This window comes from Ischnura elegans, chromosome 1 (genome assembly GCF_921293095.1).
Source record: "Ischnura elegans chromosome 1, ioIscEleg1.1, whole genome shotgun sequence".
Classification (NCBI taxonomy): domain Eukaryota; kingdom Metazoa; phylum Arthropoda; class Insecta; order Odonata; family Coenagrionidae; genus Ischnura; species Ischnura elegans.
Genome location: NC_060246.1, coordinates 30,525,212 through 30,546,608, shown reverse-complemented (window position 1 = coordinate 30,546,608; position 21,397 = coordinate 30,525,212). Strand labels below are relative to the sequence as shown.

Genomic DNA, 21,397 nt, shown 5'->3' with positions numbered 1-21,397 from the left:
ACTATTAGTATTACCAATTAACCAAGACTCAAATGAGAGAATTGTTCGAGTCACCTCACGCATGCATTTATCCATTTTTATGTTTGTGGATTTAATCTCTTATCGATGTATGAAAACTGAACAAAATAAAGCTGATAGTAAACTCAAAATTGGCCAGGTCAATGTAGTCTGTGAAAGCTGTTTTTTTTTAGGGGGCGAACTGCCATAAAAGTTGATGTCCGAAATTAAAAAGTTTTGGCTTAAAATATTCCATATAAATTTCAACCAGCGATGAGGTATGGGACTACCCATTGCCAAGCCTTCCATCTGGTGAGAAAAACGGGCATAAAATACAAAATTGTTTTGGTTGGTATAAGTAGTCACAAAGAAAAAAATAATGGAAGAAACTGGCTAAGTTAGCAAATAATCGGTATTTAACCCCTTCCCTGATTCGGACGAGATATCTCGTCCTAAGACGACGCGCAAAAACTGACGCGGCCGAGTTAACTCGTCCTATGTCAAGTTCGCTTCTTCTTTCATGATCTGGACGAGATATCTCGTCCCCTTATTAGAAGTACGTAGTTTTGCCGCGAGAGTGCATACGTGTCTTCACAATGCATGATATCCTGCAAACTTCTACTTTTTTTCGAGGTCCAAAAGAGGGGAAAAATCTATTATTTATCGTAATGTTTATGTTTCTAAACCTATTGTATGTCGAGATGTGATAAATGAACAAATAAACATATTTAATGTGTTTTATAAATAACTGCGATGACTTTTCACAGAGTTTTTATCAATCGTTGGAACAGCCGAAGTGAGTCGGCAGACAAGTGCCATCTTGCTATTCTGAAGGTCGCGCGTTCGAATCTTGCTATCGGAAAGGATGTTGTAATGTCTTTATTCAGTGAATAACTTGATTTGAAACATTTTATAAACACTACCAAGCAAAACTATCATTACTTACTCTTCAGTGTAGTCGACGGGACCTCGTAAATAAATTACGTCCAAGCTGCTATTCCAAAGGTCGCGTGTTCGAAAGCCATTTCCGCAAACTACGTAACAGTAGTGGGGAACTTTCTGATAATGTTCTTTTTCAGCATGGTGTCAAAATCTTCGCACGGAAAATCAACTTACTCAGTGATGTTTTATTGTCTTTTTTCTTTATAATGACCAACTATATCTTTGATTTTTAGTTTTCAGTTTATTATTTAGCTACAAATACAACTGATTATTATTTCATTTCCGTAAGTTTTTCAATATTTGTGACCGTGCATAGATTTGAGATGGAACCTTCGGCTATTCAGCAATTTCTCCCTTCCAGGGAAGGCATATTTTCTATCTTCCAACCCCCTTGTTTATCCATCCCCTGTCTTCATCCATTGTTTTCTCCCCTCCGACTTTCCTTTTACGCAGCCTTTCCTTTTACGCACTGTCGCGGCCGCCCTCTCATCCTTTTCATCATCCTCCCCTCCGATCTCCCTTTCATGCAACCGCTGCACCCTCAACGGTTTTTCCCCTCTGCCCTCCACTTTCCCTTTTTACAGCCGCACATGACCCAAAACACTATTTCTCACCATTTTTCTCTTCCCAATGCCTCTGACCCTCATGTTTTGGTTTCTTTGCCTCGGTCCTTTTACCACTATCTGTTTTGGGTTACTTACACTCCCATTCCATAAAATTCTAGTGTCAGTTGTACGGAGTCTTTTGGAGTGTTCACAGCTAACATTTTTTTCCTCTGCGAATTACTGTACAAAGAGCTAGATTTGGCATAAAAAATTTTGTCCTCTGGGAGTCAGGCACTGGATACGTCTGGTCAACAATCATTTATACCGGAAAAGGCACTACTCTTGACAAAGACTTTGAAAGTAAGCCAATGTCCTCCCAAGTAGTATTGTCACTGATGAAACCACTATTTGAAAAAGGGTATTGTGTCACGACAGACAATTTTTATACCTCTCCACAACTAGCCGAGGAACTAGTTTCTCATTCTTGTGATACTTATGGAACTGTGCGCGGAACACGAAAGGGGATGCCAGAGGGGCTGAAGAAGAAAAAAATGAAGAAATGAGATGTGGCAGCTTTCCGTAAAGGAAAAATTTTGGTTCTTCCCTAGAAGGGCAAGAAGGAAGTAACGTTACTCTCTACAGTTCACAACAGGGAAATTAGAGAGGTGCAGAAAAGGGGGGCAGTGGTTATGAAACCAAAGGTAGTCATCGATTACAATGAGACAATGGGTGATAAAACACATTTGCAATACAATGCTGGACCTAATAGATAAAATGATTGAACTGTACTTCCCAAGTGTTCCCTCCCCTAAGGCAGGTAGGCCACCTGCAAAAGCCCATCTCCTCCGAATTACCGAGAGGCATTTCCCAGACATAATCCCACCCACGATAAATAAGTCAAACCCAACTCGGAAGTGTGCTGTGTGCTCCCGAAAGCGAGATGCGCGTGGAAAAATGGTGAGGAGGGAGAGTCCTATTTTTGCCCTGACTGTAATGTGGGCCTTTGCGTTGCCCCTTGCTTCAAAGTGTACCACACAAAAATAGACTTTTAGTTTATATAATATTTTACTGTGTTTTAAATTTGGAGTTTATATTAATATTTTTCTAACTCCATCGTCTGTTTTTATAGTGAGTAATTTTTGTGACTATATTTATTGTGAAATATTTTACTTGATTTTTATGCAGAAATACATGAAATTTTTTAAAGAGTGATATTTTAAGAGTAAATTTTAAAATGAATGACTTCGTAAAACACTTAAATGAATGTTTTTTATTTAATATCTACCTATAAATAATTAAAAAACGTAATAAAATAATATGACATTTTTTGTGATATTTGTTGAGAAATATCCGTCAGTGAAGGGGTTAAGAGTACCTTGTACCAGGCTGTAAGCATTTAAAGAATTTTATTGTTATTACCTTTCTCATTTTTTGTTTAGACCTATTTGGCAGAAGTAAAAATCTTAAAAATCATATGCAGCTACCAAGTGTTTTTTTTAAACTAAAGATGCTCTGATTACCTTTATTACACTTTGGGATACCAGTTATAATGCTAGCTCTTAATATATTTGATCATAATTTTTTATTTTGTGTTATCTTTTGTTCTATACAGAGACCAAATCGACAAGAATCGTCGTCATGTACTATTTTCCTTATTGGAGCGTTTTAGATGGGCTGCAGACAGCTTGGCATTTCCTCTTCCTCAAGGGTTCTCCTCTTTCTTTACATACCTTGGCTATAGAACCCTTACATTTGCTCTTTTTCTACAATATGCCAATAGATCAATATTTGAACTCCAAGTGGATGCCATGAAGGCTATTATTGCTGGTGAGTATTGCCGCTAAAGGTGTGCAAACATCAAATTTTTAATACTAGTGAAGTTCGAGTTTAAATGGGCTAAAATTCATGGGTAGCGGCAAAGGTTCATGGTGTATAAAATCTTGAAATTTTGTCCAATAAATCTATTGATTGAGGTTTCTAATTGTGTCATATCAACTCTTTTTCATGATGGAAATTCAAAATTTTCACATAAAAAAATGGTCTAAATAAATTTGGTGTAAAATTTCATGGTAAAAAGGTTAATCGGCCAATCTTAAAGCTTATATTTAAGTAAAAAGTAATAAATTGAATAAATTCCATGGCATGTTGAGGATAAAAAGTGTTCTCCCAATTTCAATGAATGAATAGTTTGTCCATGTTAATATTAATGAACTTTGTAGAAAAAGATATGAACCTTAATGCATGTGTTTCCAAAATTTTTGCTTTTTTTTAGTGTAGGCATGTAGCCAGGCTTTGAGGGGTTCAACCCTCCCTAAATATTTTCCCATTTAGCAATACCCTGTCGTACACTACTTCAGAGACAATTAGCCCAGAGGCTTATCCTCTGACATTTTCTCATCTAATCAAATTTGTGGACGGATGTCAGGGTCTCTGATGAGATTTTTTTGAAAATCAGATAATATTAATTACTCTGCCAGTTCCCTAAAGTTTAAAAGGCAAATGTTTAAAAAATTTGCCATTTCTTGAACTTATTAAAGATGCAAAAATTATAAACATCACCTAATAATGTGTACCAAATTTTTCTAATATGAATATATTAAAGACAGTGGTGACTGCAGGTAATTTTACTAGGTGTGGAGGTGTGCCAGCTTCCATGATGATACTATTTACAGTGCAAATTGGTCACTGGCACCTGAAAATTGAGTTCCAATCATTATGGAGTTCAAAAAAAGAATTAAAGGACAAAAGGGTAGTTTCCTTCACCAAAGAAAACAAAAGGCATTGATTGCGATTTGTTACCCACCAATAGTGTACTCATAATATACTAATTATTAGGTAATAGAAATCCCAGTTTAGACGAATGGCAATGGTCAATTTTAACCGCATTTGAAACAGGCCAGATTGGCACCCATGGGATTCCACTCCACGTGACGTCACAGGGACCTAGTTTCTATGAGTAGATAGGAGTTTTACATCGTCTGAGATTACCAATGCATGCATGAGGCACAGAGCTCAGGGAAACATCTCTTAATAATCACTTTTTAAAATTGTCTAAGTTCGGAAAGTTTTCTTCGTTTTATAAGGTAGTAAAAATCCATATTTAAGCCAAGCGCTACCTGCTAGCAGGGTACTCTGCTACCTGCTAGCAGCCTGCGTCGTATCAGCGCTCAAGCCTCGCCCCAAGGTCACCTAACAGGGCGGCAGCGGGAACCAGAAATACGTCACACGGAGTTTTCCCATCATTCCTACCTAGCCATCGCGTTTTTGCGCGCTTGAAATTTTTCACTTTTCGTTTAATCGCAAAAAATAGATATCATCATTCGAAAATCTAAGAGCGTGAAATACGTACTCCAGGAGTAATAATCTTTAAATAAATAAATAAACTTTATTGGCTCTAGGAATCCTTTCCTTTGGAGCCTAAATAAATACATAATCATAAACACTCAGACTGAGAAGGTTAACATAAAAAAAGAAGAAATCATGAAACACTCAACCAACCAACTCAAACAACCACCGTTATACAAATTTCCAAAAACATGAAACAAAATCAAAAACCATACAAAAAACATACAAACCCATAAATTGCAAGTTGCGGACGCTTATATAATTCAGGTATCATAAAAATTAAAAGAAAACAAAGACTTTTTGAAATTACTGATTGTTGAGATATTTTTTAACTCTTGAGGAATCGAATTCCATACATGACATGAATTAATATAAAATGAATGTTTTTTTCATTAAGTTATCTATGTAAGGCTGGAAAATGTAAGGAGTTTCAGTTTTTAAAAGTTTATACATAAAGAAACCCATTTGAAATTTTCTTCTTTTTTCAATTTTTAAAATTTTTAATTCCTTATAATATGGAGTGACATGCTCATTATATGCAATGTTACGTACATAACGCAAGATACAATTTTGTATTTTCTGTAATTTAGATATCTGACATTTATTTATGTTCGACATCACCAAAGAATAGTAATCAATATGAGGAATCAACAAAGCATTCGCTAGTTTGAGTCTCAATGGTATAGGCATTAGGTTACGGAAGCATTTTAACTGGTGCAAAGATTTAATTACCTTATTAGAGATGCATGCTATGTGTTCGTCCCAAGTTAGTGTTTTATTTAGAATAACGCCTAAATTTTTAACCTTTTCAGAATAATCTATTTCTACGTCATTTACTTGAATTTTAGGCAGTGAGCCGATGTTTATGGAAGACAAGACCTTGCCACTGCCTGTTATAATGCTCTTTGTTTTCTGTGAGTTTAGTTTCAGACAATTTTTAGATGCCTATTCACGTATAATTGAGATATCTTCGTTAACTTGAGCAATGGTGCTAGCGATCACATTGTGATCGCAGTCAATATAGATCTGCAAGTTGTCAGCGTATAGATGGTACTTACAATGACGTTTCTTATTTGGGAGGTCCTGAATGTAAATGACAAAGAGCAATGGCCCCAGTATTGACCCTTGGGGGACCCCATGTTTGACAGGTAGTAATTCAGAATGTACATTGTTTTTCCGATCATTCACCGCCTGGAAACGTTGACTCAAGTAAGAACGGAACCATTGTAAAACAGAAGTAGATATTTTCAAATTAGATAGTCTTCTTAAAAGTATACTATGGTTAACACAATCAAAAGCTTTACTAAAGTCGAAGAGTACCAATATTATTATTTTCTGCTTATCCATTGCAAGTCTTATGTCATCTGTTATTTTAATCAATGCTGTTTGAGTACTATAACCTTTGCGAAACCCAGATTGAAAATTATTTAAACAATTATTTTTAGACAGATGTTCAGTAACACAATTAAACACGAATCTTTCAAGAGGTTTTGGTAAGGCACACAGTATTGCAATAGGGCGGTAGTCGGACATTTCTCCTGGATTGGGCTTCTTTTTAATTGGTTGAATGAGAGCAGATTTCCACAAGGAGGGGAAAGAGAGTAATCTAACGAGCAATTATAAATTGAAAGCAAAATTGGAAGAGCTAGATGAAGAATCTTTTTAATTACCTTAATACTGATTTCATCTACTCCCGTAGAGTTTGAATTTACCATTGAAATGTATTTTAATAGTAGATCGGGGGTAAAATGAGGGAAATAAAGATTTTCATCGCTGAATTCACGCTCAATGCAAGTATTGACATCGAGATGCTCTTCCTCGTCTATACAATCAGACGATGTGGATCTATTTAGAAAATAGGTATTAAGCTCATTGAGGGGGAAATTAATATTGGTGGGTTCATTTCTGGAATTTCCGAGACCCAATCTTTTAATTTCTTGCCACAGAGAACGAGCGTCATGTTTATCTGATAAGCAAGAAAAGAAGTAGATAACTTTTGCATTATGCTGCATTTGCTTCACTTTATGAAAAAACTTTATGAAAGTGCCTACGTAAAGAATCTCTGTGATGCATGGCATTTTCTATTTCTTGAGAGAGCCAGGGACATGGGTTACGTCTTCATTTAATTTTTTTTAATGGGAGCGTGTCTATCTAAAAGGCAAGTAAGGTGGGGATTGAATATTGCCACTTTTTCATTGACATCACGCATTAAAAAGAAATCCTCCCATGATAGACCGTTCCAGTCCATTTCAAACATAACGTAATCAAGTTTAGCCAAATCCCGGAAACATATTTCAGGAGGTTTGTATGGTGTCGGGTTGAAAATATAGTTCACATACACTAAGTCATGCTCTGATAGAAAGTTCACAGATTCTTGACCAAAGTCATCTACTTTCCTTTCAACAATGATTAGGTCAAGCAAAGTCTGACTTGATTCCAGAATATGTGTAGCTTGAAAAGAAGGCAGATGAAGATTATAACTAAACAATAAATTCTTAATATAAGCACTCTTACGTGTATCTTTAAGCACATCAATGTTGAAATCCCCACAAATAATGACATTTTTATACATAGGTATGTACTTACATATTAAGGTTTCAAAATCATCACATACATAACAACTATTTGGTGGTCTATACATGACTACAAACAATAACTTGCCATTAGCATTAGAGACAACAAAAAACATAAATTCAGGTTTTCGAGGAGTACCATCGGACTTTTCAAGGACTTTACAATTAAAGCGATCATGGATATATGCAGCCACACCACCACCAACTCTATCGAGTCGATCATTCCGAATTAACTGATAATTTTGGAGGATCACCATATTATTGTGTATGTGTTCTTTCAGCCAGGTTTTGGATATTCCAATTAAATGATAACTTTTTGCATAAAAATAATGTCTAAATTCATCAATGTGTGCAAATAAAGATTAAGCATTAACATGACATGCACTAAGTTTTTGTGGCTCGCGTACAACAGTAGCTTTGGTGTTTAAAGGTAATGTGTTGATTTCAGAGTTTAAACGTGCACATATATCCTATTTGACCCTCTGTAGGTCTTCTTCGGTGTTCACCTGGACTCGATCGGCACCTTCACTTTTTCTTACATACACTTTTCCATTTCTTATCCAGACAAACTTGATTTTACCCTCCTTTCTTAGGCTGCGGGCTATGCTGTGTAGTTTTCTGTTAAATGGGGTCAATGATTCATTTACGTAGATGAGGGGATTTAGTGAATAGGGCTTCAAATGGGGCACATCTAAGTCCTTCAAGTGTAAATTTCTTTTCCTTTTACGTAGCTGGACAAATTCCTCTGCAACACGGGACCTCATGAAGTGTACTAAAATTGCACGGCTTGGGTTATCCGCTGAGCGACTACCAATGCGGAATGCATAGTCGATATCATTGATGTCAACTTTTAACCCCAATGATAATCCCGTTGCAATAACGAGGGAATCAACAACTTCAACGTCAGACGTAGGAATGCCTCTTATCTCTACCACATTCCGCAATTGCTCCTGCTCAATTTAGTTTAAGCGAACTTCACAATCGGACAGTTTGCTAGATAGAACTTTATTTTCACTCAATAGCTCATCAAGCTTATTGCTTAATTTTGAGAGGTTATCGTTAATAAGCTCAATAGACTTCGCGTGCTCACTCACAGATACCTGCCATGTAGAGATGGTATCCTTAAATGCAATCTGCTCGTTGTGGATGGAGTTGACGCGCAGCAGAAGGGTCTGCAACAGCTCCTTTGTGGTTTCCTCCTCGTCCGAAAGAGTAGGAGACGCAGCACGGATGCCTCTCACTGGGGTTTCCTCTCTGCGGTCTAGGCGATATTTCCCAAGACATTTGCTGCAAGTCCACGGCTTTTGCAGATCTAGGATTGTCCTGAAGTCCTCCTCAGTTAGAGAATTGCAGGACGGATGTTGCAAACTCTTGCATACACTGCAGGAGAGGCTAGAGCCACATTTTGTAGGAAGGCCACATATTGCACAATTGGGCATTACGAGGCGAGCGAGAATAGGTCTCAAGCGAAAAACCGAGCGACCGAGAACAACACAACCGTTCACCTTCACTGCCTGAGCGAGACTGAACTTTGACAGAGACACAGACTCTTTCGATTTAGGCAATAAAAAAATAATAGGAAACCACCCTATTGTGCATCCTAAATGTGTAAATTTTGTTAGTTTAACAGTATAAGTTTGAATGGACACGGCATTGCGACTTTCTCATTCCTTGCGGACCAGTTGTAGGTCTCGGCAGAGCACTGGCCTAGGTTTGCATTCCAAAGTCTCATTCCCTCAGCACACTCTCCCCTCTGTTTTTTGCTTTTGTATGCAACATTCTACAATAGGGTGGTTTCCTATTATTTTTTTATTGCCTTAATCGAAAGATTATTACTCCTGGAGTACGTATTTCACACTTTTAGATTTTTTAATGATAATATCTATTTTTCGCGATTAAATGAAAAGTGAAAATTTTCAAGCGCGCGAAAACGCGACGCGTTAGTAGGAATGATGGGAAATCTCTCCGTATGTCGTATTTCTGGTTCCCCCTCCGCCCGGTGAGGTGACCTTGAGGCGAGGCTTAGCGCTGATACGTCGGAGGCTGCCAGCGGGTAGCCTAGTGCCCTGCCGCCTGGTAGCGCTTGGCTTAAATAAGGATTATTAATACCTTATCAAACGAGGAAAACTTTCCGACCTTAGCCAGTTTTAATAAGTGATTATTAAGACATGTTTCCCTGAGCTCTGCGCCTCATGCATGCATTGGTAACCTCAGACGATGTATAACTCCTATCTTCTCCTATAGAAACTAGGTCCCTGTGACGTCACGTGGAGTGGCATCGCATGGGCGCCAATCTGGCCCTTTTCAAATGAGGATAAAAATGGACCATTGCCATTCGTCTAAACCGGCATTTATAAAACGAAATAATTTGTATATTATGAATACACTAATGGTGGGTAACGAATCGCAATTATTGCCTTTTGTTTTCTTTGATGAAGGAAACTACCCTATTGATATGAAAAGTGGCTAGGGTTGAAACTCTTCATAATAATAAAGCTTCTTTATGCTTTTAGGTGTAAATTTCATTTGCAGGAAACTGTTTGCAAATGCAAACATTGGTTATATAAGTTCTTGTTGTAGGATGGTTATACTGCAGGAGATAGTGAAGTGACAATACCATAAGAATAAGGAGTCCTGGGTGGTGTGGGGGCCTATGACTTGGCTAAAGAAGTTCCATGGTTTGTCCCCTGGTGTAAGTGAAGGCTATCTCATGAGATTCATTCCTATTTCATTTCCTTTGAGGGCTTGAAATGTTGGCAGAGTCTAAACGTAGTTCTATCTCATCTGTGCAGGAAAGACAGAAGCTTTGAAGTTATTGTATGAAATGAAGAATGTCATGTGCATTTAATTTTGTGTCAATAAATGTGCCTTAATAATTTAGAAAAATAGATTAAATTACAATTTCACACAAAAGCTTTTGTTGTTATATAAATTCCTCTTTTTATTTCCAAGACATCGATGACACCCCTGAAGGAATGGAAAAGAAATTGAGTCTCCTTCACCTTTTGCCTCGTTCACGGGCAAGACGTCTGATGAACGCCTGGCATCATCCATTGAGTGTGATGATTCGAGCCAGGGAACATGCCCTCAATATTCTATCTGGGAATCCATCTCTTCCTGCATCCCGCCATGGAAGGGCACAAATGGTGCAGCAGCAAGTCATTCAGCAGAGAGCAACTAGAATAAACTCTTCAAAAACACTGCAAAGTTCAAATAATCCAGTGAAAGGTATGTGACTGATAATCACTATCCAAATTTTTACCACTAAATTTCTAGACATTCCTAAAAAATTTTATATCATTTTTGGTATGGATTTATCTATTAGTGTTTTGAATCAGGATTTTTTACTTCGACTTTCCTTAATTTACATTGTAAGATGCTTAGTTTTGATAAATATCAAATCATTCAGGCTTGATATAGCGGAAGGTGTCAATGATAATAAACCATGAATAATTTTCCTAAAATATTCATTTTGGAAAATTGCTTCATGTTTTTCAACTAGATTGGTTATTATTTAGATATGAAGTGCACTGAGAATAATTAAACATATGTATTTATATTTGCTGTGAGAGAATTATAGAGGATATGTTGAATGATTTTATGTGTTAGGTTTTCCATATTCAACCATTCACAATGATCAGGGTGGATTTGGTTGCTGAAAGCCGTGGTACATCAGTCTGCCTTTTGGTTGTATTTTGTAAAAAGTTCAGATGATAATTTGAAGGGCGGTATTTGAAAAAAAAAACTGCATACCAGTGGTGTCATGGTGCTGGAATGCTCTGGTTAAGAAAAGACATAATAATAGTCAGATTAAACTTTATGATTTGGTGCCTCAAAGTTCCTAGTACTATATAAATTTGTATCCAAAATAAAAATTCATTTTGAAACATGAAGATGTAACTTGTAATAAAAAACTCAGGCCCCGCTGATTTTTCCATGTCACCACTTCTACATATGTACTTGATACGGACAAGACAAGTGATTGATTCAAATGTAGAATAATATGTGTTCACTTTTAATGGTTTTCTGCTGTTTTAGTGACCCCTCAAAATCTTTTGGACATCTAAAGACCTAAGGCCATAGCTAGAAAAAAATTTTCAGGCTGGGTTCATTTAGAGAGGGTTCATTTCAGTGGTTATTTAGGGAGGAATCCCATTTTTTTTACTTATTAACAGTATGGCATGATGCAATGGGTATTCTGCTGGGTAAATGGTTGTAAATGTTGGTGCTCTGTATATTGCTCATGGTTGATGGCACACCACCATGCCAGATTGCCATGATGATTTTGGCATGGGGACTTAAACGGCACTGTTTAATGGCACCCATAAAGGATTATATATTTAATATTTAAAAAATAGTGTTTTAATGTAGTTGCAAAACTTAATTTTTTTGATTTGGTAAAATTTGTAAAATACATAATTTGACCAATTTAAATATGTATCTAGAGCATTTTTTTCTGGAACAAAAGGTGGTGGAACTCTTTTACAACTAAAATCAGGTTATCCTCTGTAAATACTCTGGTAGCGAATTTCATTGAATGAAAACCTTCCTAGTATCAAAAAAAAACCCTCAGAACACCATTCTTCTATGTTTCCTCTGAAAAAAAGACCTACAAATATGTATATACTTACACTTGTTGGTGATGTAGTCTGACTACAGCTTATTTAATTTGGTGGTGATTTATACTGATGACTTACCTGACTGCTTCTATTAATACAATGTTTTCCAGGTCTTGCTGCATTTCCTTCTGCTGACAGATTATCGCCCTTAGATACATTCCTTGATTTGCTTACAGCAAAAGGTAATTCTTACCCTATTTTGTGGGATCATAAATCTAATATAATTTTTCAATTATTTTTCTTGTAAATAGCACACATTCATTTTTAGATGTGAAATTTAGTTAGTTTTATTTCATATGTCAGCAGTCAAGAAGAGGTATTTTGGTTGTAGTGATACCTGTATTAGCACTTTTAAACCATGTTGATATTGACTCAATTGGTGTGGGTAGTAGCGGAGATTTTATTGTGTTATCCAGATTTGTGTTTGAATGCTACCTTGTGAATTATGTACTTCTTTGATAAGATGGGATTTTAAATCAGAGTCTATTTAAATATAGTGGAAGTACAGTTTAACAAGTTCTCATATTCTCCGGAAAATTGCTTGCAATATAGGGTGCTTTTTATAACTGAAGCTGAAAGGTGAAGCCCCTCAATTCTCATATTCAGCTTTAAATATCACTTTAACTTCCTATCAGTATTTTTTCATGTAGGAATAAGCTATACATTTTTGTTAAATTGCATATTTTTATATAATTTTGCAAATTAAATATTGCAAAACAATAATTGGCACATGTTTAAAAAAATTGATGAATCCGTGGTTGTGTAGCAATGTGGTAATGGATATGCATCATCCAGGATTGGTTAGGTGCATCAAATTGCTGTGCAATGGTAGGAAATTTATTCCAGACACCTAATGGGGTTTCTGGTAACATGGTGGATATAGGTATGCAGTGATGGATGAACCAAGAATTTTTCTTCGAGAAATTTTAAGTGTAAAATTAAATTAATGCCTTTGTAATGAGATGATTTAGTGAGCATCATGGATTTGAATACTACAATGCCATAGTAGTCCTTTCGATGAGCTAGCTTGGAGTCCACGGCGAGGCTTATCAAGTTGGTGAAACTAAGGCAATGCTCAGACTGTTCATAACGTTGACTGTAGTTTGTACTCAGTTTAGCTTGTAGTTGATTGGTGATGCTGCTAGGAAACACGTTAGTTTGTGGTGAGATCTCTCCCAGGCTCTGGCATTGATAAGCCCAGTGTGAGCGTGGCACCGATCATTCCAGTGCAAATCAGTCCATATTTCTGAAGTGATCTTGAAGCCGTTAGATATATTCTCGTAAGTGTTGTAGTTTTATAAACAACTCCATTATTCATGTTATAACACTCAATCTTAATTACTCCTTGTGTTAATTTTAAAGTAATTTAAATTATAAATGTGCACATAGAATAATTGTAGAGTAATTTTTATATCAGCATTAATAGAACTTATTTGGCCTATCATGCTATGTACCTAATAGCAAGGATAGAGGCCCTTTAGTGGATTAAGGGGAATATGGGTGTTGAGTGCATAACTCAGGAGGCTAATAACTCCGTTAACTAGGTATTATTGCTCAGGAAATTTAACATTTGGCCCTTTATGACCAAACACTACTGAGTTTGATTACAATTTCCCGAGTACTGCTTGTATGTGCCCCTTGTTAGAGGCACAGTATACAGGTGATTTTGATTTAGGAAACATCATGGTGTTCAATCTTAGTTATTGTCTCCGAAGGATGCCAGCTTCAATGCTTTATCTAATGAAATGTTACGCACAATCCTGGTTGGGAGGTTGTTAACATGTTGATGTTCCCATAAGTGCACTCATTCCTCAATACATTGCTCTTGTAGATAATGCAATCAAGATTAATTTATGAGAGCACATTTCTTGGAAGCAATCTCATACAAATATCGTAGATTTGAAAGGGTGATTGCATCATTAAAGTTGTTTGATCTCATGTTGTTTTCATGATTTCTTGACAATTTCCAGGAAGAAAAATTTCGAAAAATTTCATCAATATTTTATTGATATGATTGATGCATACAACTTGATGTTGTAAGTGATTTTCTGGGGATAATTCTTGTTAAACACGAGAATATTGAGCTTTTGTACTTATTTGTGTAGATATTATTCTGTGTTTTTAACATTTAATTGTGTGGCTATTGACCTAAAAAATATTTTTGGGTGCAGTTTTACTTTAATGAGCTAACAGATCATGGGAATTGTAATTAAGATACCTATTGCTTATCATTGGCTACCTCCATCAATCAGTTATTCCTGCTATCTCATAATTTCCCTGAATCAGTGTGTAAAGAAATGGTCATTTCATGGTCCTGATTTTCAAATAATCGTCTCAGGAATAATTCCTGAGGCTGACAAGGAAAGTCCCTCAAGTGTAACCATCAGATCTTGTTCAAATTTTGCTAGGTGATAGAAATGGATACCCATGAGGTGAAGTTTTTATTTTTGGCACCAATGCTCAATGCTTTTCGAGATGTTTCAAATGGTGACACTTAAAGGACTTCCCGTATGAGTATGAGACAATCGTAGATTTAGTATTCAGCTAGCATTGCTGAACTGGAATCTGACCCCTTCTTCATCTCACCCTCAGCCTCAAGAATAATAATTGTTCCTGAGTATGTGACAATCTTAGATGTTCATAAAAAATTCCACAAAAAAATAGCAATTTACAGTAGGAAATGTATTAATTAGAGTGACTCCCAACATTTTCTTTGTCTTTGACTCTTTACAGCATTTTACAATTTATCATTACACTTTTTCAGCTAGCCTAGCTGAACTGGACTTCGGTCTCCTTGTTGAAGCAACAGTGATGTCAACAGATGATATCTACTAAATTATTTTTTGTTGTAAAGTGGTCCAATAACCATTTGGCTTTACTAATGGCGCACCTAAAATTGTTACTTGGCTTTGGAAAGGGTTTTTATTCCAAAAATGAATTCTCCTTCATTTTTATTGCTGGCAAGTACCTGTACAATTTTCATAACATATCTCACATGTGGTGATGCTTTGTCCTACTCCTATTGCACACATTTTCCATCCATTCTTAAAATGCCTCTCCTTGCTCAAATTTTCAGAATTCAGTTTTCCGTCCTTAAAACTGAAAGCTCACTTTAACTTGCTCTACAAAATAAGTTAGCGTCCAAATGATTGCATAGAATCCAAAAAAAATATCAATGCAATATTAATTCTTTTACATAATGAATAGAAGTTGAATATAACATCAATAATTTTGTATTCGGCTCACAAAAGCATTATACTGTCAACTTCACTGTTACAATGATCCCCTGTCATGGGGAGTTGTCTTCAAAATAGGTTTATCACCTCCATATATAAGTTATTGTTACTGTTTCTCTTTCCCCTATTATTATCTGGAAATAACTGTCAGTTTGAAGCAGCTTCCTCTGTCCATTAAAGCCGCTGCTTTTCTTGCGATATGTGTATTTTAAAGTACAAGAAGTTTGTGGTTTCAGATGTTATTAAAAATATTTATTATTTTACCAGGGTAATACTAAATGAGATTGATGAAATGTGAGGGTAGATTCCCAGCAAAGAACATAATTGCTTCAATTTTCATAAATGTTAGTTTAACAATCATTTCTTGCTCCTGGTATTGTGAAATAATTTTTGGAGAAGAGTTAATAAGATGTCTATAACCTTGTGACACTTAAATATCTTAAAATTTTCACTCAGAATGTCTTGGTCCCGAGGGAAATGAACTGAAGTACCTTATCAAATGTGCCACAATCTGATCTCAGGTATTGACTTTTGAGTCCTCTTTTGCTACATTAAACATGATGGAAGTATTAATTTAGAAACAATACTGTTCTTTTGTTTTTTTTATTTCAATTGATAATTCCTTTTCTCAATGAAAGTGAAGTTTGTTCTTGATTATATTATAGCCACAAACTTCCTGACCACTATAATCTCTGGGGTGAGGGGAGAGAAAAGAAAGGGGGCCAAGTTAAATATTATATATTGCTCTGTCCATAAGGTTGTGAATGAAATTAATCAACAACTTAAAGTTTTAAGGAAAGGGGCTGCCAACTTTTGCTTTGCCCATACATCTTACTCCTTTTATTGATTTCAATTAAATGTTTTTTGCCGTGGTAAACTTGGGATTACCCATTTGCTATTTGAGAATGCCTGTAAGCTGTGTTTGTGCTGGAAGTGTAACCTCTCATTTTGTAGTCGGAATTAGTTTTTCCCTGTTTGGATGAGATATTTTTTATTTTGATCTCCTATTTTTGTGGGTCCAAGAAGTATTTTGCACTTGAGATGATGGAGTGCTTTGAGAAATTGTTAGCTGTTATGCTTAACTGTTGTGTTATAGGGACCAACACTCTTTAACTGCTGAAAGTGCAATATATTGTATTATGATTGATTAGTTTTGTTTGCTGTTACACTTGTATTCATATTTTCTCTATACTGTACAGATATTGTTGAATGGAAGACCTATGTGGTATTATAAATTTAGCTTTCAACTGATATGTGCCATGAACTAAAAATACTAAAATTGGTAAGTAGGTGAATTATTTATATTATTACTTAGGGGTTTGAACAAATGGAATCAGAACATGCTTCATACATTGATACTTCTTGTATGGATCTTTTTTCTTTGTTCCCAGTTAGAGCCATCTTTAATGCCTGTATTTCTCACTATGTTTCACTTATTGGTGCTTAAGATTTTTTTTCCTCCTCTCTCCATCATTTCCCTTCCTCATTTCTTACTTAATTGACTTCTACTTTCATTTATTTTATTAGCCTACTGGAAGAGAATCTGATATAAATGTGCCAGAATGTATTTAAGGATTACAGTTTACTGTTTGTGGTTTATGAATAATCTCAGGATTGGATGTATAGCCCTTGCGAGCATAAAATTTTATGCAACTTTTTAAATTGATATTTCTCCTGCAACATCTCATTCCAATCTCCTGAGAAAATGAAAAAAATATAAGCATAAATGGGCGTAAAACAGCCCACAACTTGGGAATGGAGAACCTTACCCACTCTGCCTCCCGTATTTCGACATGGTGTTGTTGGAAGTGAGTTTATTTGGGTTTTAAATGCTAAAGGGCCTTTTTGGTTAAAATAAATTGATTATATAACCCCTCGCGAGAATGATTCATGAACCACATATGGATAACTGTAAGTGTGCAAACTTTACGTGGATTCCATGACCCTGTTATGTGATCCTCCTCTTGATAGTATGATATGCATTATTTGTCATAAAGATTTTTCCTTGTGAAATATCTGTACAGTCCCGACAGAACAATCTCAAAAGCCAATGTTCTTCTAAGTCGTGAATTGACACCAATTTGGGTATGCCGCTGACCAAACCCCCACTGCAAAGAATAGCAAACACTGCATGTGTTGAGCGAGAACCTTCTTACCTGTTGTTCTAAAAGAGTTTTCAAACCCATGATGGGTTGGCCCAGAATTTTCACGACATTGTGCCCCTGGTCTAGTTAGTGACCCCTTTACCCCCATACCTTCCCACTGCCCATCAGTCAAACAAAAAAAGTTTCAATTCTTTATGGCAAAGGAAAGAAAACCAGGGAAGAAAAAACATAGGTAGCTAATGCATTACCTATTGAGATTGGTTTGCTGAATCAGTGGTATTCTTAGTATCCTTTAGTGAAAATGAGATGTTGAAATTTGTCCTGCAACCAATTATTACAGTATTTCTTATTGTTGATCCAGATTGATATGAACAACTTAATTGTATTATAAGTTCTCGATTTACGAAGAAAAACATTGGTCCCATCAATAAGGCTGATCCAATCTACAGTAAAATAAACGTTATTACAAAATTATGAGCCTCATTTCCGGACCCAGGGATTATAAAGTGAACTTTATTACGAAGTTCCACGGATAAGCAACGGTGTTTATACACTAACTAATGGCGTTTTAAATGGCGGATAATCATTGTGCTATGTTTAAGTTCTCCTTGTGCACTATGCCTTCGAGCATCAATTATAGTTCTTTCGTCAGTAGGAGATACTTCAGTATCCACGCAACATCATGTATTTATTCCTCTGGAATCATGGTGACCCACTCATTTCCGCTCGTAAATTACGATCAGTATGTCCTCTTCTTATGAACTTTCGATTTACAAATTTTCAGAAATTGTAATGCACTGTTGCATTCTGCAGGATAACCAAACTTTTCGATGCCTTCCGTAGGTTTATCAACTTACGAACAAGCTCTCGGAATGCATCTTGTTCATATGTGGAAGACTTACTGTATTTGTGCATTATTTAATCGCATATATCATACTCTGAAGCTATTCCAAAGTGCGAGTATATGTACCGGAGATTGAAGAGACAAAAATTTTGGCAAGGTATGTTTTTTATGCGATGATTCCTGAAATAAACGCTCTCAAAATTTTGTTATAACAAACCCCTGGGTTTTAGGCCCTGTGAACCTAGTAATAACAAGAACAAGGGTGTACCCAGGATCATAACTAGGGGAGGGCAAGCCATGGTATAGGGGTTGAGGGGCAAGCCAAGTTGTGACATTTTAGCATGGAAAAGGTGAATGAAACTATTATTGTAAGAAAATTATAACAGTGCTTTATTAGTTTATGAGATTATTTCCTTGAAAAAATAGTTTTATTTTAGGAACACGTAGTTCGTACTTGTAACTGATTTAGTTTTTGAAAAGCAACTGCAGCTTAACCCAGTTAATTTTTCTTGACACATAACCCATCTCTGCTCGTAACTTTAGCCTCCAGCCTCACCAGATGGTGGCTTGTGATTATGTGCAGTCGTTTTTCCTTACTTCTGTTCCAATGGAGGGGTTAAGATGGAAATTCCTCATTGCCTATGGCAGGGATCATGCATTTTAATTTTGGATCTATGTCTCAACTGGTGCATTTTTTATGAAAGAATTTATTATGTGATCTCAATCCGATTTTGCTGTGATCCCAGACAACCAATTTTGGCCTGTGCAATTTACCTAAATGTCGTAAAAGACCTGGTGTTTGGATTTTGACCTCTCTTGCAACCCAAATATGGGTCAATCCATAAATGTCTGAATCTAAAGCAATTTATTTAGAAAACATGTATTGAGACTGGCATACCAAAATGCTGTGCATCATTAACTTGCCAAAATTGCAAACCTTATGAATAATTATTCTGGGAAAAATTGAAGCTTGTCTCTTTTTCTATGTTGCCATACCCAGAATTCTGTCATGTGTCTGATTTCATCTGTTCTTACCACAAGGTGCAGCTTGATAGGTAGACCACCGGGTGTACCTTTCATTTGTTAGTGTTTATGGTATTTTAGTATTATTTGACTAATGTTTTTATTTTTGTAAAATTTTATTTTATGCTGTAGGCATAAAATTGATAGGGGCAGCAATGTGGTATCTGTAGTCTTTCAAACTGGAGTCATACACGAAATTATTTGTCTAGTCATGTATAAAAATATTGATAAAGGCTTTGTTTTATGTACCTGCGTTTACTTAATATTGTATTTGAATTGTTTTTGTGAATGCACAGTGAATCCTCCGATTTTATCCCTGGAGTTATAATTGATAATATGCATTTGAAATGAAATACATTGATTTTGAAAGGGATGGCCGAAGCAGGGTACATTCCACCTGAATTTTTTGTACCTTAAAGGTGTTCAAATTAGGTATGTACATACATATATGCATTTAATATCTCAAATCTCACTCATATTGCTCGCTATTTGTTTGTTGTCCATTGTAGAGTCATCCCATAGGTCTGCTTGTAGCATGTGCCGAGTAAATTCAGGTTTTTAGAAGGTGATTGGTAGATTCATCAATTTCCTGTCAGTTTTGCCAACCCAGTCCTGCCATCCTGTCATTATCCTCGTTAATGTTTCTGTTCCTCTAAAAATAATCTATGCTCTAACTATGTTTGTAATGTAGCCAAAATGAATAGTTGATTAATTTTAGCATACTCATAGTATTTAAGTATGCATTGCACACATCATCCAAAGTCACTGTCCATTCCTAATTTTTTAAATAATCAATGAAATCTTAATATCTATTATTTCAAGAAAATTTCATTAATCTTATTCCTCAGGTTAATGTTTTAGGCCTTACATTTTTATCTCCATTGAAATTTATGCTAAACAACTGATCAAGAAACATGGCTAATAATAATTAATGCCAGTGACATCGTCATTCTTTTGAGGACACTTCAAGTCATTATTTCTACTGTTTCGTGGAAACATGTCCCTTATCTCCTTAACAGTTTCTGTTGGGAGACACTTTTTTAACATAACTTTCATAAAATGAATGTGTAATTAGAACGCTTTTTGATAGCCTTTCACATTCATTTGATTTGTAAAGAAATGGAACAAATGAATGTGGAAACACAGGTATTGGCAAAAATATAATTTGCTTAAAATCTGGCTTCATGTTGTGGTATTTTGGTTGTTGTAGCAGTATCATCATTACATACCTTGATTTAATTCTAAATGTGGTTCAGTTAGCATCTGTAGGTCAAAATGGCTGTTACCATGTTATTCTCTTTGCTTTAAGGATGGATATGTTTTGAAGAATGAAATTTTTTGAGAAAAGGTCGACCCTAGTATTGCTGTGTACTTTATTTGTCTCCTAGGGTGAAATATCTATTTATTTTAATAGATTTTGGAATTAAAATAGCTTTTGTGTGCTCAGTATGGAGTTGCATTGTAGAGATCCTTCATTCTTGTGAGCACTATCCGAGTGCTTGATAAAAATAATAGCTGCTTTGTGCAACATCAACTCAGTAAATATCCTTTATGTTTGCCTCATGAGAAACTTAATTGACTGACATCCTTCTCATGCAGCAGTTAAACTTTGTGTAGTAATTTGTGTTACAACAATCAGTTCCTTTTATTTTAGTTTTGAGTATTTGAATAAGATTCTATTTGGAAATCATCTCGTTGGATGTCTTCTGTTGGTTGTGGTTCAAAGATACTTTAAAAGATGAGGTTAATGTGAATCTCCCTCCAGAATTAAAAAGAATATTGTCCAATTTCCCTTAATTCAAGTTACTCATATTTAATAACATTAATTTTGTAGATATTGGCCTTGTGATTTTTTCCATGATATTAATCTTAAAAATGCCAAGTGTTTTCATAATTTCTCTAATATGTACATACAATATATCTTAGGGGGAAAGTATTGTGATACAGTGGTACAAGTTCTTTAGTGCATTGTACAACTCTGTTGTTGTGCCAATTTTTTAAAATAATGACTTTTTATTTAAACAATTGGTTATTATTTACAAGTGATTGTTTCTGAGATCTCCACCCTTTATTATTGTATTGCTTGTCTATGTTTTCTTGAAAACCATTGAAATTTTATTCTTTAATACTATTCATAAAATATGAAGTGCTCGTCCTTAATGGTGATA

General features: G+C 35.6%; 1 protein-coding gene across 1 annotated transcript in view; it reads left to right on the top strand.

The window, feature by feature from the left end:
- The window catches only part of LOC124157967 (protein pigeon), a 64,577-nt gene extending 46,246 nt beyond the window's left edge, over nucleotides 1-18,331 (top strand). The window contains exons 14-17 of the mRNA XM_046533094.1: nucleotides 3,097-3,311; nucleotides 10,355-10,630; nucleotides 12,132-12,203; nucleotides 14,786-18,331. Coding sequence (XP_046389050.1) covers nucleotides 3,097-3,311; nucleotides 10,355-10,630; nucleotides 12,132-12,203; nucleotides 14,786-14,856 — 634 coding nt within the window. The 3' untranslated portion in view covers nucleotides 14,857-18,331. The remainder of the gene's footprint in view (nucleotides 1-3,096; nucleotides 3,312-10,354; nucleotides 10,631-12,131; nucleotides 12,204-14,785) is intronic.
- The last annotated feature ends 3,066 nt before the right edge of the window (nucleotides 18,332-21,397 follow it).